This window comes from Lynx canadensis, chromosome A1 (genome assembly GCF_007474595.2).
Source record: "Lynx canadensis isolate LIC74 chromosome A1, mLynCan4.pri.v2, whole genome shotgun sequence".
Lineage (NCBI taxonomy): Eukaryota > Metazoa > Chordata > Mammalia > Carnivora > Felidae > Lynx > Lynx canadensis.
Window position 1 is genome coordinate 144679303 of NC_044303.2, and position 25718 is coordinate 144705020.

Sequence of the window (25718 nt, forward strand, 5' to 3'; positions counted from 1 at the left end):
AAAAAATCCTTCTTCAGCACCACAGATGGGAGAAAATCCTCCCTCTTAGATTTCTTCCTGGATCAGCTTATGCTTGCCTAGTCTTGTAGTAGAACAGAAAAAGCTTTTGGAGCTAGGTATGCTGGCACAGATTTTCTGGGGGGAAAAAAACCCAGTAAGAAATCAGGTTTATAACTTTACTTAAGTAGCACAGAACATCATGACAAGGATTATTCAGCATTAGAAAATATGAATAATATATTAAGAAATTAAGTGAGATAAGCCATGTGATTATTTTAACACATGTAGAAAGAGCATTAGGTTAAGACTCAATAATCCTTTATGATGAAACATTTTTTCCCAAAACTGGGAAACTTACCAAATCTTAAGCCAATAAGTCATTTATTCAAAAACTTGTAGCAAGTATTGTACTTAAGAGTGAAACTTTAGAAGGATTCCTATTATTGTCAGCAAGAAGACAAAGGATGCGTGTTAGCATTACCTTTGTTCAACACAGCCTGAAGGTCTTAGCCAGTAGTGTAATGCGATAGGAAAAAGAAAAGAAGATTAGAAATTATAAGGGAGAGACTAAAAAAAAAACGTTTTTTTTTTTTCCAGGTGATATTGATGCATACATAGACAATACAAGAAAATAAATTGGAGTATTCAGTAGTTACTATGTACAAAAATTGATAGGTTTTGTATACCATCATAGCTCTCTACTAAATATGTTTCCCTTCACAGTAGTATTAATTTGTAATATACCTAGGAGCACAACCAAAGAATATAAAACATGGAGAAAATTACATAACATTATTGTTATGTATAAAAGAGATAGAGAAATTGTACTGTCTTTAACAGTGGGAAATCTTGATTTGTTAAGATACTTCTAAATTAATTCGTTGTGTATCCATTCAAAATCCTAATAAGGTTTTTGTGAAACTTGGCAAGATGAACCTGAAATTTGTAAAGAAAATCAGAGGCCTATGAGTAGTCAAGGCAATCTTGAAAAGCAAGGTCTAGGGGCTGTGCCACAGATACTGATACCACGCCATGGAAATAAAGGTACTGTGGTCCAGATACAGAGATATATAAAAAGAATGGTGGAACAGGATAGAGAAGCCAGTAACAGGGTCACACGTATATAGAAATATGATATTTATTGGATGCAACATTATGAAGTGGTAGAAAAAGACAGAATGTTTTATAAACAGTGCTTTGAACATTAATGAGTGATCATATGGAAAATCAAACTGTGTTTCTAACTTTATACCATCCCCCCAAATAAATTCAGGTGAACTTAATTTGAAAAGCAAACCTTAAAAATTCACTAGAAAATATAAGAAATAATGGAATACTTAGAAGCAGTTAAAAATTAAGAGAGATTTATCTGGCTTCATGTATAAATTTTATAATGCTGAATGTAAAAGCAATTTATAGAAGGATAGGTGAAATAAAGTACTACTTAAGTAAAATTTACCACATGAAATAAAACAACATATTGTATAAAGATGCTAAGGTATATTGCAAAGTCTAAAAACCTAAGTGGTACTAATATACACCAAATTAAAGATAGTGTTTACTTTTTCAGATGGTAGTGAGATGAATGTGACTGAGGAGGAGTGTGTGCTGTTTCTTTGCTTATTTATTTAACGTAGTGTTTTCTTACTTTTTTTAAAGTCAAAATGGGTGTTTTATTTATTTATTTATTTATTTATTTATTTATTGGACTCATGGAATATTTATTTTATACTTTGGGCTAAAATCTTAGAGTACATTATTTATTAAGCTGCTCAAATATTTCAGCTTTGGCCATTGGTAGTTTTTTGAATTGACTCCTGGTGCCCCTTTGACATACCCATCAATGTGAATTTACATTTTTTTATTACTTAAATTTTTATTTTTATTTTATTATTTTTATTATTTTTTTTGTTTTTTTTTCTGTTTTATTTCCTATTTTATTTTATTTATTTTTTAATATTTAATTTATTATCAAATTGGTCTTCATACAACACCATCCCAACAGGTGCCTTCCTCAATGCCTGTCACCCATTTTCCCCTCTTCCCCACCCCCCATCAACCCTCAGTTCTCAGTATTTAAGAGTCTCCTATGGTTTGCCTCCTTCCCTCTCTGTAACTTTCTTTTTCCCCCTTCCCCCCCTGCCCCTCCTCCCTGGTCTTCTGTTGAGTTTTCCAGGATCCACATATGAGTGAAAACATAATGGTATCTGTCTCTCTCTGCCTGACTTATTTCACTTAGCATAACACTCTCCAGTTCCATCCACATTGCTGCAAAGGGCCATATTTCATTCTTTCTCATTGCCAAGTAGTATTCCATTGTATATATAAACCACATCTTCTTTATCCACTCATCAGTTGATGGACATTTAGGCTCTTTCCATCATTTGGCTATTGTTGAAAGTGCTGCTATAAACATTGGGGTACAAATGCCCCTATGCATTAGCACTCCTGTGTCTCTTGGGTAAGTTTTTAGCAGTGCTATTGCTGGATCATAGGATAGATCTACTTTTAATTTTTTGAGGAACCTGCACACTGTTTTCCAGAGCGGCTGCACCATTTTAGATAAAATGTTCTAAAGCAACATGTGACAAATGTTAACATCGAGTGAATATCCAATAATAAAAGAAATCGGTGAATAAGTTATGACTTTTACATACTATGAAGTATTTTTCAGTCATTACAAACAATTAGCTGTTGCTAGGTCACTTTATGTGGAGAAATTTCCAAGAGTTACTGCTTATGAAATAATACACAGAGCTAGTGTGAAGTCATCCCATTTTTATAAAACAAGGACACGTTTGAGTATGAATGTATATGATATATGCTTGTGTTTGAGCATATGAACATGAAATAAAATTAAGTTTCACTCTAGGCTGTTAACATTGGTTGGTAGTGAGGTGACAAGGGAAGGAGGGGAGGAGGGGGGGAATGGGGAGCTCTGAGCCACAGAAGAGAAAGAAAATGTACTAGTCAGCATGGATGATACGGTTTTATGTACTCACATAATCTTAGACACGCATGTGTGCACAGAATTTTACAGAGACTATAGAAGCACTTTAAATGAAGACAGAGTTGACCTAGGGAGAATTTACTGTGTTTGAATGGTGAGTGTGGTAGAAACAGACTTAGCAAAAAGCCAACCAGACAAAGATGCCATTTCAGAGAAAGAATTACTTGATGATGTATTTAATTGGTAGAGTATTTAAACAAATGGTGCAATTAAATTAAAATGATGCTTTTCCATTTTTCTCCCTTTTGTATTTATTAAAGTAATTGACCTCAAATTCAATGGGTTCTTGATAATCCCAGTGTACTACTTGATATAAAATACCAGTGGTAAAAGTGGTAATTATATTTTATGAAATGAGACCTTTTAACAGGGAAACTTTAGATCTTTCTCTTTTTTTCAACTTAGGAAGGAATAAAGAATGAATTTCTTTTTTTGGTCAGGCTAAGGCCTAAATACAGATAGTTCCAATTACGAATAATTATCTTTGAAGTTTTCATTTTTTTCTTTCAGTGTGCGGGATGACAGAATTCGAGTAGAAAGGATGGATAACGTGTATTTTGAATACAGCCATGCTTTCCAGGCAGTTACAGAGTTTTATGCAAAAGATGTAGTTGACATCCAAGGTAAATATTGTATATGTGTTAGCCTTAATGTCCTCAAATACAACTGAGTTGAGATTTGGATAAAGGTGCGAGTTTGATTTTCAACTTAATGAAAACTAGGCAGTTACTGCTAAATAACTGGCAAGAGTAGAGGCAGGTGTTCACTGTTCTTGCACTCATCAAAACACCCCCTGCACCTTCTTCCTTTGTAGTTATGACTGTTTAGTAACTTCATGTTTTTGACAGATTCATTGGAGTGTAAGGTATTACTGATCACCCTTCCTTTTTGCTTCTCTTAAAAAATAGCCCGTTATTTTCCTTGCAGTTTTGCAGAGTATTTGGTTAAATCTCCTGATAAAGGCTAGTGTTTTGTTAGATTGATTGCCAGAATTTAAATACCAGAACATTAATGAAAGGGTCTTAATATGTTAAGTAACCATTATTTGTTTAATTCACCTGTCCTCACCAGGTATCATTGCTTGATTTGGTCTGTACCTCTCCTTCCTGCTAGTCCAACTTCTGTTAAGGTTCATTTTTATATCCTATCACATGCTATAGGACTGTTACCATTAGACCACAGATAGACCAGTCTCCCCTTGGCCCTCCTACAGCCACCAGTGTCTTGTTAGCATTTCTCTGCCCATCTCCTTTAATCTCTTGGTGCCAGATTGAATTGAGTGTCTGTGAGGGTAACCCACTTCTGACACAGTCTGTATTATCACAAGGGATTGTTGTCTTATGCTCAAGTAAAGACAGGACTAAGTCCCCGGCCTACCATAAGCCACTTTTGGCATCAGATTCACTTGGAAGGGTGGGGGAGAGGAAACCCAGCTTGCTAATAGGGCACTTGCTCCTCTTAGTGGGAATAGCCCCGCACAGGGTTTATAGCAGTGCATAGGATCACTGAGGGCTGAAGTCGTGCTACTTGTCCCATCCCTCCGAGTGACAGCTCAGCTGCAGAGGCAGGAGACACTCATCAGGATCTGCCCAGGTTTAGAAGCCTCATACAGTGCCAACTTCAGAGTTAGTATACTCAGAGAAGACCCAAATTGTAGAATCAGTAATTCTTCTTAGTGCAGGTGCCATTTACTGGTTTCAGGTCATTCTTAACCACATGCAGTGTTACCTCAGAACACACTGGCACGTCATCTAATTTATCAGATATCCTGGGGACTAGAGATAGAAAGTTAAAAGATGAAATTCTCAGAAGGTGGAAGAGTTTCGTTAACTCTTTATTTATACCTTGGTTTTATAAAAAGCCACAATTGGAATTAATGTATTTGGTATTACTGATTTGTAGAGGATATTTTGTAATGTTTTTTATTTCTGAAAGTAGCAAATGGCTATTGCAAAAAAAGTCCAAACATAGTCGTGCATAAAGAAAAAAGCAAAAGTCCCTCCCCTCAAATCTTTAAGAATTTTTCTATGTACAAATCTACACATATAACTATATGTGCATAATTCTGTATATTTAATCTAACCTGGATTTATTCTTTTAACTAATTTTTATTGATGGCCTATTTTGTGAAGCATCACACATACAATAAGGAATAAAACAAACAAAAATTCCTGCCCTTCTGGAGTTCACATTCTAAGGGCGGGATACGTACAATAAATTAAGTTAGTGTGTTTGAAGGTGATAAGTGTTAACAAAGAAAATAAGGCATGGAGGAGGGTGAACTTGAATAGGGTGATGAAGTAAGGCCTCACTGAGAAAATGGCACTTAAACAAAGATTTGAGCAAAGATTGAAGGAGTTTAGGGGTAAAGCCATACGGACATGTGAAGGAACAGTGTTTCAGGCAGAGACAACAGTAAGTACAGCATATCTCAGGTACCCGTTAATGTTTAAGGAATAAGACGGAGCCTGGGTGCTAGAACAGAGTAACTAAGGAAGAGAATAAAGGAGGTGGAAGGTGTGTTGTGGGGCGTTATTCACCTCCAGACCTCTGTAAGGGGTTGAGCTGCTTCTCTCATGTTGGAGGATTTTTATAAGCAAAGGAGTCTAATGGTCTGCTGTACATTTTAAAAAGGATTCTTTTGGCTGCTCTGTTGAGAATAATACCCTGTAAGGCACAGGGATGAAGCTGGGAGACCAGATGGTAAGCAGTATTCCTGCTGAGAGATGAGAATAATTGTACAACTTTCCCCCCCTTCACTCAGCAATATAGTATGGATAGTTTTCTGTGCCTTTATAGATAGTTGTAAGTCATTCTTATTGGTAGATGCATAATAATCTGGACTTATCAAAATTTATTTAACTATTACCTTATTGATGTTCAGTTAAGTTGTCTCTAGATTTCACTATTACAAAAGATTTTTCAGCTCACTTCCTTGTAAATACATCTCTGACATGCATTTTAGAGTATTTCTGGGTCAAAGGGGATGGGCATTTTAATATTTTGAAAAAGTTGTTCAATTGCTCAGTTGCTCTCCAGAAAAGGCTTATTTCACTATCAAAATGCCTGTTTTTCCATGACCTAGGTATTTGTAATCTTCTAACATTTTTCCAAAGGGCAGTTTTAGGAAGTATTGTCTAAATTATCATTTCAATAACCATAAGCTGAATTTCACTTAACTTAAAGTTTATTTCTAACAACGGTGAACAATAATTTTAATGAAAGTCTATATTCTGTTTTTTTTTTAGGTTCTCAAAGTTTTTCTGGCATCATTAACTTGGAGAAGACTGTGATTTGCTCTTTGGCTGCTATAATAAGATACCTCAAAGAATTTAACTTGGAAAAGGTGCTTTCCAAACCCAAGTAAGTAATTTTTAAAACAAAACAAAACAAAACAAAACAAAACAAAACAAAACGAACAAAGGGGGTAGAGTTTTATTAAAACATTTTCTTTAAGAAAAATTCCTTTTTAAAATTCTTTTGGCTTGAAGTTCATGTGGATTCATTTGGAAGTAAGAGCATCTGGGAAGTTTTACATTATTGACTTTTCTTTGATTATTGACTGACAAAAAGTCATCTTCTGTTTTCTACTGTATGTCGTCATTAAACCATAATACGTCCAGCTTTAGAGTGTGATTCAGTCTCTCCGTATTTCAGTGTATAAAAGTATTTCTTAAATTGAATTTGATAAGTATGGTACTCAGAGAAGTTCAGCTACTATTGATAGAATATTCTGTTTAGGGGCAAGGATGACCTATATGGGTACTATTGGTGAAACATATTAATTAATATAAGAATATCCATAAGAATTGTGTCAATTTGTATTCATGTAGCTTTTTAATATACTGAATTCTAAAGCACAGTTAATTGGTAAGTAGTATTAAGTAGAATTAAGAAGTGGTATTAAAAAACATTCATAAAACTTCACTGCCTTTCTTATTCTTAGTTTCAGTTCTCCATAGATCATAAAGTTGGAGATAAAGAGGATAGATACTAATATAGCTTTTTAAAAGAGTGATTAACTTTGTAGAGTTCAGAGATTTACAAACTGGCAGTTGACATGCTAGGAAGATAATAGTCTAAAAACCAGTGGAATAAAAAAAGGTAGTGGGATCATTTTCTTGCCTTTCTGTATTTCACTTTCAGCAGCCCCTTGTTTTTGGCTTTGTGAAGAATTACCCTTTATCATTTTGATCCTTGATAAGTAAGCTTCTTCCTGTTCTGCAGAGGTGGGTGGGCAAATAGGAGCTACCTCAATAAAATGGCCGAGTATGAAGTGGGGAACAAAGAGGTCGTCCTGATTTGGTTGTTGAGGAAGATGGGATTCCCTTGGGAATCTTTTTGTAATGTCTTTTTTGGTGTGTGTTCTACGTAGTATTTAGGATAGAACAGAATATCATTTCTCTGAAAGCGTTTTGTCCTTTTTAAAATCAGTCTAGGGGCGCCTGGGTGGCGCAGTCGGTTAAGCGTCCAACTTCAGCCAGGTCACGATCTCGCGGTCCGTGAGTTTGAGCCCCGCGTCAGGCTCTGGGCTGATGGCTCAGAGCCTGGAGCCTGTTTCCGATTCTGTGTCTCCCTCTCTCTCTGCCCCTCCCCCGTTCATGCTCTGTCTCTCTCTGTCCCAAAAATAAATAAATGTTGAAAAAAAAAAAATTTAAAATCAGTCTAAATGTCCATCAACAGGAGAGTGGATTTATTATGTTATATTCATGCAGTGTGGTGTTACACAGCAATGAAAATAAATGGACTGGAGTTACACATACCAGTATTCAAAAAATTGTGTTACCATTATATTGAGCCAAAAATCAAATTGCTGAAGGACATATAGTACATACTATTATATGAAGTTAGAAACATGTAAAAAAGTCACAACTGAAGTAGTGCTTAGGAATATTAGTTAAGAATACATGCATGTGTATGGGGTGCCTGCGTGGCTCAGTCGGTTAAGCATCTGACTTGATTTCGGCTCGGATCACGATCTCACCATTTGTGAGATCGAGCTGCACATCAGGCTTCCTGCTTGGGATTCTCTCTCTCCATGTCTCTCTGCTCCTCCTCTGCTTGTGCACGCACTCATTCTCTCTCAAAAAAAAAAAAAAAAAAAAATTAAAAAGTATACACAGGTATATAGGGAAGGTACAAAGACATACAAGAAAGTGATGAACAACAAATTCAGGAGAGTGATTTCTTCTTCTATTGGGGAAGGAGGGGAAGCAATAAAGGTTGGTGGGGGAAATGGCACAGGGGAGTTCTAATTGGTGTTTTATTTTTTAACCTGAGTACTGTATTATTAATCTGTATATCTTTTACTATGGCTGAACTGTTTTGTTAAAGAGTATGAGCCTGGTATTAACACCTCATTGGGTTCCACATTAAGCTCCAGTGATAGGAGACTTATGGCAGAGATTGATCCATATGGTTGACTGTGCTGGATCCCTGTAATGAAAAGATGGCAAACTACCTACCATTTGACTTCCTCAAGATAGAGAGCCCCTGTAAATGAGGTAGAATTAGTGACTGATAACTTGCCCATTAAGACTTGTTTCTATTCCTATATCACCAAGCAATGAAGTATTAATTTTGGAATAAAGAAACTGACTTTAAAAACAATTTTTTTTAATGTTTATTATTTATTTTTGAGAGAGAGAGAGAGAGAGACAGAGCATGAACAAGGGAGGGGCAGAGAGAGAGGGAGACACAGAATCCGAAGCAGGCTCCAGGCTCTCGGCTGTCAGCACAGAGTCCAACTCAGGGCTTGAACTCAAGAACCGTGAGATCATGACCTGAGCTGAAGTGGGACGCTAAACTGACTGAGCCACCCAGCCACCACCTGCCTGCCTTTCTATTTATTTATTTATTTAAAAAAATTTTTTTAATGTTTTTATTTATTTTTGAGACAGAGGGAGACAGAGCATGAGCAAGAGAAGGGCAAGAGAGGGGGAGACACAGAATCTGAAGCGGGCTCCAGGCTCTGAGCTGTCAGCACAGAGCCCGACCCGGGGCTCAAACCCACGAACCATGGGATCATGACCTGAGCCGGAGTCAGACGCTTAACCAACTGAGCCACCCGGGCACCCCTCTGTGCCTTTTTAAAATTAAATTAAATTTAAATTAAATTAAATTAAGTCAGGCTCTGATGTATTTAGAAGTAGATATATTTGGGTCTAAAACATTATCGTGTCCTCTTTAGTTTTAAGTCAAAGTAAGAATAATACTAAATAGTAAAACGTGTTTATTTATATTGAAGTTAAATTAGTTTATTTTTAAATCATCTAACTTGATAAATTACATGAAGCTGAACTCTTCTCATTTTGTATTTCGTGGTGGTGTTGGGCCTTGGTCAGGAAACTGAATCTGCTGATGACTTAGTATGTGTCTAATCTGGTATTTGGGTGATCCCCTCCTCTCAATGCCATAGAGCCAAAAACAAGAAAAATGGAGATCCAGAATGTTAAGCCCTCATATGGTATAAATTTCTATCACTCAGAATATGCCCAGCACCAAGCAGGCAATCAGTAAATACAGGATTAATGGAAGAAAAAGAAAGAAGGAATTCATCCTGTGAGTGTGGTTTTGATTGGAAATTGCCAAAATGTCATTGGCAAACTGGTACTATTGTTTTGCTTAAATGTGAAATATGAATGATGATGTTATATAGATGGCATGTGATTGAACTTTGAAGATAATTCCAGAAGAGTGATTCCACACTTACATTTTGGAAAAAGAATGTAACCTCTCAAGGTAATTACTTTGGAAAACATGGATGTTTTTGTGTATTGAGAATTCAGTTATATTACTTTCAAAGTTCAGCAGCATAATGGGGGACGCCTGGGTGGCTCAGTCAGTTAAGCGTCCGATCCCAGCTCAGGTCATGATCCCACAGCTCATGGGTTCGAGCCCCGGGTTGGGCTCTGTGCTGACAGCTCAGAACCTGGAGCCTGCTTCGGATTCTGTGTCTACCTCTTTCTGTCCCTCCCTCACTCACACTTTCATTCTCTTTCAAAATTAAGTAAACATTTACAAAAAATTTAAAAAACAGTTCAGCAGCATAAGATACTATTATATTTACTTCAAGAGCTGTGTTAATGGGGAAGTTTTTATTTTCCTTGTATTGCAAATGCTTTCATAAAAACTGGCATATTTCATAAAAATTTTGATATGCATTTATTTTGTGCCTTTACAATAGAAATTTAGGATATTAGAGAAAATATGTCATTTTAGGTATTCTTAAAATTGGATTAAGTGAGGTTTTATTAGATAGGTTAAATTTGGAGGTTCCCAGGTGGCTCAGTCGGTTGGGTGTCCGACTTCAGCTTAGGTCATGATGTTGCGGTTTGTGAGTTTGAGCCCACATTGGGCTCTGTGTTGACAGCTTTTTTTTTTTTTTTTTTTTTTTTTTTTATTTTTTTTTTTTTCAACGTTTATTTATTTTTGGGACAGAGAGAGGCAGAGCATGAACGGGGGAGGGGCAGAGAGAGAGGGAGACACAGAATCAGAAACAGGCTCCAGGCTCTGAGCCATCAGCCCAGAGCCCGACGCGGGGCTCGAATTCACGGACCGCGAGATCGTGACCTGGCTGAAGTCAGATGCTTAACCGACTGCGCCACCCAGGCGCCCCTGTGTTGACAGCTTAAAGCCTGGAGCCTGCTTCGGATTCTGTGTGTCCCTCCGTCTCCGCCCCTCCCCGACTCACACTGTGTCTCTCTCTCTCAAAAATAAAGAAACATTAAAAACATTAAAAAAATTTTTTTTTGAGGTTCCAGTTTGTTTTGAGAGTTTAAATAGCTTTGTCCAGAGCAAAATAGTATAATAGAATAAATAGAATATGAGGGATATTAGTCATTATGACAGACTCCCAGGTTGGATTCCCAAATTGATGAAATTATAAAGGAATTGGCATTTTTGTTAATGTTGGAAATGAGTGCTTTTGTCTTTTCAGATGACTTTTATTAAGATTGGTATGGTCAGAACTTCACATAGTTTTTGGAAATTTAGGAAAGAATGAGAAAATCCACCCAGGTGAACTGTAACAGCTTTTTCTTAGAAAACTTCTTATAACAGAATGGTAATGTAGAGTGTTTACTTTTACTAGTGAAAATGAATTTTACAATTATTTTAATGACCTCTAATGGGTAGAGACCAGAGATGTGGCTGAATATCCTAAAATGGACAGGATATTCCTCTGTATAAAATACTTACTTAGCCCTAAATTCAACAGTCCAAAAACCAGATAAAGATACCATAAAAGAAGAAACTATAGACCAACATGAATATGGACATGAAAATCTTCAAAAAGATACAAGCAAATGGAATCCAACAAAATAAAGGATTATACATCATGACTATGGGATTTATTCTAGGACTATAGGTTTGGTCTAACAAATGGAAAATTAACGTTCTGTACCGTGTCAGTATAATAAGAGATAAAAACTACAGGATCATCTCAACAGACAATTAAAACTCCCCTTCATGAATAGAAACATCCAACAAACTAGAACTAGAAAGGAACTTCCTCAAGCTGAATGAAAAGCTCAGAACCTCATATCATACTTAATGGGAGAAAGAATGAATGCTAACCCCCACCCCGCCCCAAGAACAGGAATAGGAAGAGGCAGTGTTTTCTCACTTCTATTGAGTATTGTCCTAGAAAGTGTAGCCATGGCAATTAGGCAAGAAAATGAAATAAAAGGCATCCAAATTGTACAGGAAGAAGTAAAACTGTCTGCTTATTGCAGTTAACCTGAAATTCTGTATAGAAATCCTAAAGAATCCACAAAAAATATTAAAGCGTATAAAATGAGTTCATGAGGTTGCAGGATATGAGATCAATATACCCAAATTAACTGTATACCTGTATAACTGTATATCTGTAACCTTGCAATGAAGAATCTAAAAATGAAATAATTTCATTTATAATAGCATAAAAAAAGAATAAAATACTTAATGCATTTAACAAATGCATTATGAAATTACATAATGATGATGGTTGCACAATCTAACTGTTAATATACTTAAAAACCATTGAATTGCATACTCCAAATAAATGCTGTGGTATGTGAATTATATCTCAGTGTAACACATATACACATATATATTTAAATGTTATTAGTACCAAAATTGGGAAATCCTTGTCTGCGTCTATTTTACTCCCACTCCTAAAGCAGTACTCTCCTGAGGCTTCCACCCAGTGCCCCAGGTATTTTGAGGTATTTCCACCCTAGTTGGTCAGAGAGCAAACTATTGTAAGCCCTGTGTAAACCCTGGTCAGTGTTTGACCTAGTGTTTTCTTGTGGTTCTTTCCTTGACCTCATGGAGGTCCCCCCACACATTTAAGGATGAGTACTTGGGCAGAGACCTGAGCGGACCCTTTTGCAGATCTTAGGAGCTCTTTCTGTGTGCATCTCTATCATCTCTGGCTTTCTGTCTTACAAATTCTAGTTCTCTTGTTCTCTGCAAAAAGTCACTCATAATGTTTACCTCATTTGTTTTTCTTGTCTCTGGGATCACGGTTCTGTGCTGTCTGATGTCTAATAGCTGAAAACAGTCTTTTAAAACTATAAAATTGTCCAGTTTTTTAATTGTTTAAGGTTAAAGGATAATTCTCACGCATTTAATCTTTTTGAATGAAAGCAAAAGTCAGGTGCCATTATTGAACATCACACATTAACGACAGAAGAGGGAGATGTGTGAAATTGCACAGCTATCCTAAACGATTCCTCTGTTCTAAAACTTCCAGAAAAATGATTTCACTTAAAAAATAAAAATAGTGGCATGCTGGGTGGCTCAATCAGTTAAGTGTCCGATTTCGGCTCAGGTCATGATCTCACGGTTCATGAGTTCGAACCCCTTGTTGGGCTCTGCACTGACAGCTGAGAGCCTGGAGCCTGCTTCAGATTCTGTGTCTCCCTCTCTCTCTGTCCCTCCCCCGCTCGTGCTCGGACTCTCTCAAAAATAAACAAACATTAAAAAGATAACCAACTTAAAAATTAAAAATAGAAAAAGAACCAAATTCAAATCTTAAACAAAATGTTTATAAGAAGAAACAGAATAAAGAGCCACATAGCATCCTTACAGAAAATGAATGTGTGCCAGAAAGATGCCCACAAATGAAATAAAAACTAACCTGCTACTTCAAAATACAATGATACTAGATACTAGATAAGAAAATGATACTAGATGTGAAAGAACAAATGAGAAATAGGAAAGCTTTGAAATGAGATGATAGGATCTAAGAATGATCTGTGTATTAAAAAATAAGATCAATTTAAGAGTGAAGAGTAAACTAGAAGGAACACCAAAGTGAATAAACATAACACATATACTTGAAGAGAAATAGAACTTGAAAAGAGAGATGTCCACATAATGGTTAACATAGCAGACCTGATGAGACAATTTGAAGGAAAGACCTACTTGCGAGCTTGACCCTTAACTGGCATCTGGGAAATTTTCCAGCGTTCTCTGATATGAATGGCTCACTCTCCCTAAACTGTGAAAAGAACTTGGTTTATGCTAACTACTTGCTTGTTTCTGGGAGCTGGAATTTTGGTACATGTAAGGGAAAAGATGCCTATGTGACCAGCTTCCAGTGTAAACCCCAGGTGCTGAGTCTCTAGTGTGCTTCTCTGGTGGCCATTTCACACATATCATCATAACTCATTGCTGGGGAAATTAAACACATCCTGTGTGACTCCACCAGGAGAAGACTTTTGGAAGCTTGCCCTTAGTTTCCTCCAGACTTTGTCTTATGTGTCTTTAACTTTTTTTAATTTTGCTTTGTGTCATTTCACTGTTACTATTAATAGCTGTGAATATGGCTATATTCAGTGTCCTGTGTGTTATCCTAAAGAATCACCTGGGGCCCTTTTATATACCTTTCTTATTATTTTCCTCTCTAATGTACTTGGCATATTTTAGGAATGTAAAGATATTCATTTTGTTAATTACAAATAAACTTGAAGTGATTCTACAATAAAACTGAAGTTTTATAATAAATAAGTTAATGAAAAGATTAGACACACGGTGAATGTATGAACTATGAAAACTATACATAGAGAACTATTTTCCACTATTCCAACATTTTATAGGTAATGGTAGGGATTGGTTGTTTTTGTTTGTTTCAAGTTTCAAATTATATTTGAATAGGATCTTTGTAAGGGATTGGGCTTTGAGATAATATGTGTACCTTTAACTTCCTCTAAATCAGAAAGATTGGTTTTCATTTTTTAAAAAAACTGGGGTAGGGGTGACACAGAATCTTAAATTACTCTGGCAAATTTTCAGCAAGGACATTTTCCTCCCCTTATAAAACTTCAGGGGGAAAGAAGCATCCTTTGTTTTTTTTGTTGTCTGAAATATTAATGAAGTATTTTCCCATGTTACTTACCTGGATTTTTATCCAGGTTCACACAACATGAATTCTAGCCAGGCATTGTTGATGGGGTTCATTTCAAAGCACATAAAATTTGACTTTTTCCAAAAGGATAAATAATTTAAAATTGCTTGATTATTTCATATCGATGATCCTATCGATGATCGATGTTGAATTCCTAAGGATGCTGGCAGATAAAACCCTGAGTTCAAAAATATATATAATTCTAGTGGAAATAGGCACTGACAGGAGGAAATTTCTTTTGTATTTGGAAAGAAGAGCCCCACCTCCAAAATACATTATCAAACAAACATATGGGAAACCCAAAAACCTATTAGGTTTTTATGTTGCTTAATAATTACTGTTTCATAGGAATCATTCCAATTTAGTATTGCCCAGTGGTTGATCTCTTTTATTAGAATAAATACAGACGTCAGTTTCAAATAAACTCCTTGCTTCTCACTGTGTCTACTTTGAAATTTAGGGGACTTGTTCAATAAGGGAAAAAAACTAAAGCAAAACAAAAAACTGTATGCACAACTCATTAATACTGCCAATTAATAAAAGAACATATACTGTTTCTCTAAAGGTCTGGTTTTGTGAGCTAAATTAAGTTGCTTTGGTTGTTCAGTTTATTGGGTTCATTTTGGTATTATGAGTATCCAGTAATTATATCCAGTAAAAATATAGGTGAGGACTCTAAGCCTCCTCCCCCCAGTGCTCTTTGTACTAGGCTGTGGGTTAGTCTAAACCCAATTCTGTCATGCATATAGATACTTTTTAGCAATAGGGCACCAAAGCAGTCCTGTAGGGGCACCTGGGTGGCTCAGTCAGTTAAGAGTCTGACTCTTGGTTTCACCTCAGGTCATGATCTCATGGTTCAGGAAGATTGGGCCCCACGTTAGGCTCCATGCTGAGCATGGAGCCTGCTTGGGATTCTCTCTCTCCCACTCTCTCTGCCCCTCCCCTGCTTACTGTCTCTCTCCCTCAAAATAAATCAGTAAACATTAAAAAAAATTTTTTTTAAGCCCTGTAAACTCCTCTGTGAGCTCCATGAAATTCTTTTTTTTTTTTTTCTTTTTAAAGGTTCTGACAGTGCCTTGCTTCAGAGGTTCATTGGAGGCATAGTAGGAGTAGGATTTCACTTTTAGTTGGAGTTAGGTGACAAAACTCTCAACTAATTGGTGGAACAGGGATTCTTTCAGAATCCTAAACCTAAGACTTCATTCTTCAGGGTATGGACTGTTGAGTTTACTAGTTCTTGTTGAGGGTGAAGCTAGCTGAACAGTGTTTCTGGACAGTCCACAGATCTTAAATGTCACTTATTTATCTTACAGCTCTGGTGTTCATGGGCGATGAAGACAGCTAGCTGAGATGTTTTAGAAAAGGCTGTTGGATTATGGGTTCTTGATTAGTCTGTCTTTCAAACCAGATGAGCATCCCTGTAGAGTCTGTATTTGATGGAGGTACTCAAGTGTTAATCACTTCTAGTTAATCAGCTTGTCAGGAACAGGGGAAGGAAATGACTTCTGTCCAAACACATGGGAACTGGCTAGATATTAACTCAAGTTCAGGCTATCAACTCTTCCAACTTGGATCTTTGACCATGGAGGTGTGTGAACACCTGCCAGCTACCCAGTAAATCACTGCCTAATTGTTTGTTTCTGAAAATAATGTTTTACATTTTATTATTGTCTCTGGGTGTTTTATGGACCTTTGTGAGCTTTATTCAAAGGAAACCAACCAACCAAGCCAAACTGGTTTTCCCATAAGAAAATGGCAGACATTTGTTGAACATCTGTGTTCTGCTAGGCTCAGCAGGTGCTGCAAAATGTATGACATAAATAACTCTTGCCTTCAAGGAACTTAGATCTATTAATGAGGGTAGCAGAAGAACATGTAATTGCTGTAATACAAAGCAAATTAAGTGCTCTAAGAAGGAGTGAAAGAGCTACACACACTTGCTGTCAATCAGTGTTAGAGTTTCTTCCTTCTAAAAATCATTAACAGGTTTTCGCAGAAGGTATGTCAAACCTGTCAGAGAAATCATGCTGCTAAAGGACAGTTCTTACTAGGCAGTATTCCTAATAAGCAGTAAGGTATTTCTTTTTTCTGGAGCTTTAGTTGGGAGAGTCATCTACAAGTGAAGGCATCTCTTTTTCTGGAGCTTTAGTTGGGAGAGTCATCTACAAGTGAAGGCATCTCTCTGAGCACAGGCTCTGATTTTAGGTTCTAGACTCCTGGATGGAACCTTCTTTCCATAACTGGCTTGGGAACCTGGGTTGTATTTAAATCTTATCACAGCCATGAGAGGTACAGTAGGTTTATAATGCAAACACTCATGCTTTTCCTCCACATAGTTCAGTGACTTGCCATTTTTTCTTGCCTTTAAGAATAAGCTGTAAAATCTGGAGTACTGATGCATAGGGGCACTTGTACCCCAATGTTTATAGCAGCACTCTCAACAATAGCCAAGTGATGGAAAGAGCCTAAATGTCCATCAACTGATGAATGGATAAAGAAATTGTGGTTTATATACACGATGGAGTACTACGTGGCAAAGAGAAAGAATGAAATATGGCCCTTTGTAGCAAGGTGGATGGAACTGGAGAGTGTGATGCTAAGTGAAATAAGCCATACAGAGAAAGAAAGATACCATGTGTTTTCACTCTTATGTGGGTCCTGAGAAACTTAACAGAAACCCATGGGGGAGGGGAAGGAAAAAAAAAAAGAGATTAGAGTGGGAGAGAGCCAAAGCATAAGAGACTCTTAAAAACTGAGAACAAACTGAGGGTTGATGGGAGGTGGGAGGGATGGGAGGGTGGGTGATGGGTATTGAGGAGGGCACCTTTTGGGATGAGCACTGGGTGTTGTATGGAAACCAATTTGACAATAAATTTCATATATTAAAAAAGAATAAGCTGTAAAATCTGTAAGTGCTGTTGATAGAAACATAAGGGAATTGAATTACTGTATTAGGAATGCATTGATTAATATACTTTTTAACATGAAAGACTGCTAAGGACAAAATTGGAATTGTGCATACACTTGTTAATCATCACAGCTCAGGGCGCCTGGGTGGCTCAGTCGGTTAAGCATCCAGTTCTTGATTTTGTCTCAGGTCATGATCTCACAGTTCATGAGATTGAGCCACATGTTGGGCTCCATGTTGAGTGCGGAGCCTGCTTGGGATTATTTTCTCTTCCTCTTCTGCCCCTCCCCTGCTTGTGCACACTGTCTCAAAATTAATAAATAAACATTAAAAAAAATCATCACAACTCAATACTCAAGTCTATTTGCAAGTTAATTGAACTTTAAGCTCATTTGGGATAGTTGTACAGACATAAGGAAAATGTTAATTCTTTGAGCTTAAGGAAGTAATTTTTGCCACTTGGTTTTATACTCCACTAAAACATTAGTCCTATTAATTTGTGTTGTTAATTACAGAGTATATAACATTTGTTGCACCTATCAGAATGTTGATTAAAAGCTATTAAAGGGTTTATCAAGATGACCTCATGTTAAAGAATAAGAGATGTTTTTAAATACTTTCACAAATTTTTCTAACTAATTTCATAGCTTTTCCTGAAGATACCACCACATGCTCTGCTGATGATAAAAGACTGTGTTTGGTTTTATTCCTGGAAATGTAAAAAAGAGATGTTAGTACCATTTATTTCCCTGTGCTTGTTTATGGTGTGAGACAACTATCCTTTTGCATCAGTCTGTTTAATGGCACCAGCATCAATGAAAGACAATATCCCAAAGAATACTCGTTTGCTGCTTTTGATTTGATTTTCTGTCAAAGAGCTCATTTTTGTCATAATGGTATTGGAATTATCTTTAGTGCCTAAATTAGTTTTTCAAATTCCTTTATGCACTTATATCATGGCTCATGTTTCATTCTTTTACAGGAATTTTAAGCAGTTGTCTGGTGAAATGGAATTCATGACAATTAATGGAACAACATTAAGGAATCTTGAAATCCTACAGAATCAGGTCAGGTAAACATAAAGGGTAACTGATTCAAAATCCCTTTGAAAAAAAGCTTGGAATAAAGTAGCAGTCTGTTCTTACGAGTGCAGGTGAGAACAAGAATATTATGTTCAACTGATTACTCTGCCTGTACTCTTTAGTAGTTGATAACTGAAGCATCCATTTTTTTGAGAATCAGATATATGAACTATTTCCCTAGGGGTTACTTTGAGAGCTATAGAACTTCTTTTTTACTTATTGAAGTGACATGCCCATCCTGATAATTTGTGTATCATACATTTCTTTGGAAAGACATCATCTTTGGAAATTAATATAAAGTGGATATTTTGTCTCCTTGATTATATCTTTTCTATATACCTTAATTTTTCATTGAAGTGTTTTGTCTTATTCATTCAGCATTTGAAACAAAGTTACTGTGATATTCACTTATATTGTAAGATGCATAAATTTCATTTCACAAGCTTCTGTCATCATTTATTTGCCCTTTATTGATGAATTATGAAGATAATGGAGACATTAAATTGATTATTTTAATTTACTGAATTACAACTTAGAAATAAGATATTATATAATGTTAACATAAAGTCACAGAAATAAAAAGCAATTCCAAATCATTTGATAAGTAGTTGCAAAGCTGAATCATCTGAGTTAAATGGTTTAAAGCTCTTCAGAAATATTTATTACTGGGGCACCTGGGTGGCTCTGTTGGTTGAGCACTCAACTCTTGATATCGGCTCAGGTTATGATCTCATGGTTCATTAGTTCAAGCCCCAAGTTGGGTTCTGAGCTGACAGCACAGAACCTGCTGGGGATTCTCTCTCTCCCGCCCCTCCTCTGCTGTCTCTCTCTCTCAAAATAAATGAATAAACATTAGAAATGTTTCTTACTATTGTGAATTAAAGTAAATGCTGAATTTATTCTCCTGACTCCTAGATTTATGTATTACTAACTAGTTTCTCTTGTTTAGTTTCTTCATCTTCTAAGGTATCCTTGTATACTAGTCAGTCTTACTTTCATACTGTAACATTTGTATCTTGTCATTACATTATCCAGAAATTGAGAATTATTCCTGCAATTTTTTTTCATCTACTCTGTATACATTCTCATGATAGCAAATGAGCAGAAGGAAGAAAAGGACATTTCTTGGATGAAGAAGAGCTCAGAGTCAGAGTATTCAGCTGAATACTTTGTTCCAGCCCTGGCATTCCAAACTTTCTTTATTCTGCCACATCCTTCCTATTCAAATTCTACTGCTGTGGAGTCAGTTCTGAAATTAAATTCCTAAGGGAAAAATCACTTACCATTAAGGTACCCTTATCAGGACTTGGGCCATTATGGAAACAGAGGCTAAGAATTCACATCTTCGGCTTGTCTTTGCATTTGACTTTGGCCTCCATTACCAAGGAGGTAATGAAGCGGGTAATGAGGAGGGGGCTGGGTATCAGGGAGAGCAAACGAGTAATAGAACTGTTTGTCTCCCACCCCTCCCTCTCTTGTCTGAGAGGGTTCTTCAGTGATGCAATAAATACTTGGAAAGTTATTCTTGTCCACTTTCCTCTTCCTGGGACCCTTCACTGTACTCAGGCCATTGGGGCTGTTGTTTCAGAAGGAATGGTGCTGTTGTTGATGTGGATTGCCCTGGTTAGCTCTGTCTGTCCAACTCATTCTCAGGCAGGCCTTCTGTGACCTATGGCTTTTGTGTGTGCTTTGTTTTAAACTCCTAAGGCCTGGCCGCTTTTGTCATCCCTTTCGTAGTTAATTTCTGCCAGGTGCCATCATGTGTTAATTATGAGTCATTTCTCCCAAACTTGAAAAGAAGTACCCTAAGGGAGGGACTGTATCTAATACACCTTTGCTGGCCATACAACTGAGTACATAAGAGGTATTCTGTAAGTACCTGCTTGATGATTTGAAGGAAAAGGAAAAAGTTACAAAAAACTTAGGTGAAAACTGCAATCTTATGTTCCAAATGAGTCTACTGTTAATAGACTTTTTGAAATACCATGCACCTTGGTTAAAATTAACTATCATCTCTAGTTAATTGTAAATTGTTTTTTTAGTGGTTCAACTTTCAAGTAGCAAAGCATAGATAATTTTTTACTAAGGATTTAATAGAGCAGACTAAAATAAAATCCTTCCAGGGCGAATTCCTAGAGTGCAGTGCATTTTCACTTCCATCTCCAGTACCTTCTGCTTGTTCGGTGTTATCATGAGAGCGTCAGTCCTTAGAATGAGAACTCTGAGGTGGTGGAAGATACTGAATTGCTGAAGGAAATTAAATTATCTTCACTGTACTTGCCAAGGGAGAAAAGTATGTATTTTTAAGAAGCTTAGGACAAGCCTGTATTTTAAAAGATTTCTATATTAAAAAAGGGAGAGGGGTGGCGCCTGGGTGGCTCAGTCAACAGGTTAAGTGTCTAACTTTGGCTCAGGTCATGATCTCACGGTTTGTGAGTTTGTGCCCACTTTGGGCTCCCTGAGCCTGCCTCAGATCCTCTGTCCCCTTCTCTCTCTGCCCCTCCCCAATCTCTTTCTATCAAACATAATCATTAAAAAGAATATTTCTGAATATTTTTAGTTAACAAAACTACACAGACTGTCCCTTTTTTGTGAAGATATCAATACTTTATATAGTGCATGTGTGTTCATATGTACATGCATTCGTCAAACGTTAAACACCTGTTATGAGCTGTACTTTATGATAGGCATGTGTAACATTTAAAATTGAGGTATATGGAGGGGTGCCTGGGTGGCTCAGTTGGTTAAGCATCCAACTTGGGCTCAGGTTGTGATCTCATGGTTCGTGAGTTGAGCCCTGCGTTGGGCTCTGTGCTAGAAGCTCAGAGCCTGGACCCTGCTTCGGACTCCGTGTCTCCCTCTCTCTCTGCCCCTCCCCAACTCATGCTCTGTCTATCCGAAATGAATAAATCTTAAAAAAAATTAAAATTGGGGTATATGGAATAATTAAGGCACATGAACAATTAGCAGTTTTAGTATAAATACAATGTCTAGTTAATAAAACTTTTCTTCTGGTCTTTCTTAGACTGACATGAAAACCAAAGGAAGTTTACTTTGGGTTTTAGACCATACTAAAACCTCTTTTGGGAAACGGAAGTTAAAGAAGTGGGTGACCCAGCCACTCCTTAAACTAAGGTAAAGGGGATTCTTTTTTGTGTGTTTAATCTGAAATTGTATAAAGTTGTGAAATTAAGTGTGTCTTAGCTTCCTTAAAACCAAAGTTACCATGGCTTAAAGAACAGAATTTTAGGGGTGCCTGGCTGGCTCAGTCAGAGGAGCATGCGATGCTTGATCTCAGGGTCATGAGTTCAAACCCTATATTGGATGTAGAGATTACTAAAAAAAATAAACTTAAAAAAAAAAGAACAGGAGAACCTGGGTGGCTCAGTTGGTTAAGCGTCCGACTTGGGTTCAGGTCCTGACCTCACAGTTTGTGAGAATGAGTCCTGTGTCAGGCTCTACGTTGACAGCTCAGAGCCTGGAGCCTGCTTCAGATTCTGTGTCTCCCCCCTCTCTCTGCCCCTCCCCTGCTCATGCTCTGTCTCTCTCTGTCTCTCAATAATAAACGATGTTAAAAAAAAAGAACAGAATTTTAAATTGGGGAAGATTTTATTTTGTATCTGGCCATATGCTGTCTAATATTGTGAGAGGATCTGTTCCTTGTCCCAAGAATGAGTCTGCTTACAGGGCGTGTCAAAGGAAAGTGGGTTACCCAGTTAATATGGGTCATCAGTAGGGGCCGGGAGGATGGGGCCGAAGAGATGGGGCACTGCCTTTCATAGAAGGCTTTGAATGCTAGATGGAGTTGGTAGCCAGGGGAAGTTAATCCAGTGATTCTGAGCATGAGATGATAGGATCAGATCTGGGCTTGTTTTGTCCTTAGCAGTCTTTCATGTTAAAAAGTATATTAACCAATGCATTCCTAATATAGTAATTCAATTTCCCTTATGTTTCTATCAACAGCACTTACAGATTTTAAGTGGGGGAGGGAACAAACTTGTGGTGAGGTAAATTGGCAAGTTCACAGGAAGGTTCTGAGGGACCTGAGCTAACGCAGGAACAGTAGGGAATCTGAAAGAGGAGCCAGGTGTGACACATTTGGGAAAGTAAATGAGTAAACTAGGAGCCCCTTCAAGGAAGGTCGCTGAATCTGATGCTTAAAACACAGCTGTTTCCAAGCTTGTCTGCACCTTGCGGTCACTTGGGAAGCTTCACAGATACTGATGTCTGTGTCCAGACCCCCACAAATTGTGATTTAATTGGTCTCCATTGTGGCCTGGGAGTTGGAGGGTTTGAAAGTTTCCCAGATGATTTCGATATGCAGATAAATTTGGGGACTCTGACCTAGAACAGTGTCTGTCACTTAGTAGGAGCTAAGTAGGAGCTTAGTAGGAACTAACATTGAGTAATGTTTATTGAATGAATGAATGCTGTTATTTATTTCACTTTTACTATGTACCACTATTTAGTACTCAAAATCATCTTCTGAGGTAGGTCCTTGAGCTGAGTAAACAAATTCAGAGCTTCAGTAACTTGTTCAATGATTCATAGCTGGTAGGGCCCAGATTTTAAAAGATCATTGACTCCAGAGCCGAGCAGGCTCTTAACCATTCTGAACAGCTTCCTGAATAAATAGAACGAGTGTGGTGAGGTGTTAGAACTGCTGTGTGTGTCAGCTCTGTCAACTGAGTGAGTCAGTCTAGGAAGTCCTTGGGTCCCACGTCATGTCCCAGGTGCCCACCTCCCCATGCCATATTCTTACCTTTGAAATGGTAAACTCCCTCCTCACAGGGTTGCAGTAAGGAATACGATGAGACAGTAACCCTAACTACCACATTTGAGCTCTTTCTTACATAACAAGCGCTATGCTGGGGCCTTTATATACATGTGCTGCACAGCCGCCTCGCTACTGGCTGCATTTTACGTTCAGCTTAGAAAGTAGTCTTCGGTAAAGATATCAGTGCTGGTGATAAGTTTTTTAGGACACTTACGTTGATGATGGTTACCAAATCACTTCACTTTAATTTTTCTTCTTGAGCATAAAGACCTGCAGATGAGGGAACCTGGGTAAAGAAAACATGCCGCGAATGGAAGTAAAGTTGATCCTTGAACAGCACGGCTTTGAACTGTGCAGGTCCATTTATATGTGGATTTTTTTTCTGATGCAGTACAGTGCTATCAGTGTGTTTTTCTTAACGATTTTCTTAGCATTTTCTTTCCTATAGCTTTATTATGAGAATACAGAATGTGATACATATATAAAATATATGTTAATCAACTATGTTAATAAGGTTTCTGGTCAACAGTAGGCTATTAGTAGTTAAGTTTTTGGGGAGCCAAAAGCTGTACTAGGATTTTTGACCGTGGGAGGGTCATTGCCCCTAATCCCCACATTGTTCAAGGGTCAACTTATCTACTTTGGTTCAGTACTGAAATGAGGTAAGAGTACCTTGTGGAGCAAAAGCAGACCAGATGGCTTTCTGCAGAAAGTGTGGAAAGACATCTACCTGAGCATCCACAGCACTTCTTACATTCTTCTTCGCTTGGTTGAAATATTCAGCAGAAAGAGTCAGTAGCAGACTTTTTCATGTAAATTAAAACTTTTATTTCTGTTGTTAAATTTGTTTTCTGTAACCAGGATTAATTTGAGATAAATTCAGCAGACCATGTCGTATGCTCTCTAAGAGCTGAATTATGTATCTCTTGGGAGTCTACTTTCCCAGGAAGCATGAAAGAAAATATGCCATGTGTTGAACACTGATGCTTTCCAAGTGTGAACTGTAGACCAGCCTAACACTTACATAGTTGATAACAAACACACAAAACTTTTTCCTTTTAATTTTAGATCACAATTTTAAAACTTTTATCTTTCTAATCTAAAAATAATTTCAAAAATAATTTGTTAAATCCTAGTTGCTCTTTCATCCTGTTCCCAGTACCTAGAGAAAATTGTCAACTGATTAGTCAGTGGTTCAGCTGTATATTTATTATTGTTTACACTGACTTAGGTGTCATGCAGATCACAGATCATATCAGTATGATTATCCAGGCTAATATTCTGACTCGGATGTTGGCAGCCTTTTAAAAGTTCATTCAGATCTTGATTTTCTTCTATAGCGAGATCATAGAACAAGAAATTGGTGACAAGCGTATTTAGCAAGATAAGGAAGGTCTTCCAAAGTTCTCCAGGAGCCCATTGTTTGTCAGTTATCCATGAATTCTCCCTCAAGAACTTCTTTGTATTTTTAGCCCATTTTAGTTCCGGGGCAATCTCACAGATCATAAATCCAGGACCAACTGTTTTTTAAGTTTTCGAGGATTTTCCACTCCCATCACCTTTTTTTTTTTTTTTTTTTGTATGAAATGGCCTCTTCAGTGTAGAATTTTACTAGTGACTTTTAGAAAGTATACATGACTTTTATCCTATACTTACTGACTGTTTCAAAGACTACTTAGAGTATTGACACTGGATTATACTTTATTGAAACCAAATTAGCTTCCCCCCCTTTTATTTATTTTTTTGAGAAGCTGAAAGCCATTTTATTTTTTTATAATTTTTTTATTCAGGTATAATTAACATGCAGTGTTATATTGATTTCAGGTGTACAATATACTGATTAAACAATTCTATACATTACTCAGTACTCATCATGATAAATCTGTTCTTAATTCCCTTCACCTCTTTCACCCATCCCCCCTCCCACCTCTCCTCTGGCAACCACCAATTTGTTCTCTGTATTTAAGAGTCTGTTTCTTATAAATAGGTTATACTTTCTTATGTGTTGTGACCTATACTTTTTATTAGTTCTCTAAGTTTAGGCAAGAAGATGCTTCATCATAGTTCTCTGGCTGCTGCTGCTGCTTCTTCTTCTTCTTCTTCTTCTTCTGGGGGGGGAGTTCATTTATTTATTTAATTTTTTAAATGTTTATTTATTATTGAGAGACAGAGCATGAGCATGGGAGGGGCAGAGAGAGGGGGAGACACAGAATCTGAAACAGGCTCCAGGCTCTAAGCTGTCAGCACAGAGCCCGACACAGGGCTCGAACTCACAAACCGCAAGATCATGACCTGAGCCGAAGTCCGACGCTTAACCGACTGAGCCACCTGGGCTCCCCTTTTATGTTTATTTTTGAGAGAGAGAGAAAACACAAGCAGAAGATGGGCAGAGAGAGAGAGGGAGACACAGAATCCGAAGCAGGCTCCAGGCTCTGAGCTGTCAGCACAGAGCCCAACGTGGGGCTCGAACCCACGAACTGTGAGATTGTGACTTGAGCCGAAGTTGGACACTTAACCGACTGAGCCACCCAGGTGGCCCTCTGGCTTCT

At 37.4% G+C, this 25718-nt stretch overlaps 1 protein-coding gene across 2 annotated transcripts in view; it reads left to right on the forward strand.

Moving 5' to 3' along the window:
• Positions 1–25718, forward strand: part of MSH3 (mutS homolog 3) — a 188592-nt gene that overhangs the window by 54123 nt on the left and 108751 nt on the right. For both annotated transcript variants that reach the window (XM_030323803.1, XM_030323814.1), the window contains exons 9-12: positions 3521–3633; positions 6259–6373; positions 18293–18377; positions 21418–21527. In XM_030323803.1, the coding sequence (XP_030179663.1) occupies positions 3521–3633; positions 6259–6373; positions 18293–18377; positions 21418–21527 (423 nt within the window). The remainder of the gene's footprint in view (positions 1–3520; positions 3634–6258; positions 6374–18292; positions 18378–21417; positions 21528–25718) is intronic.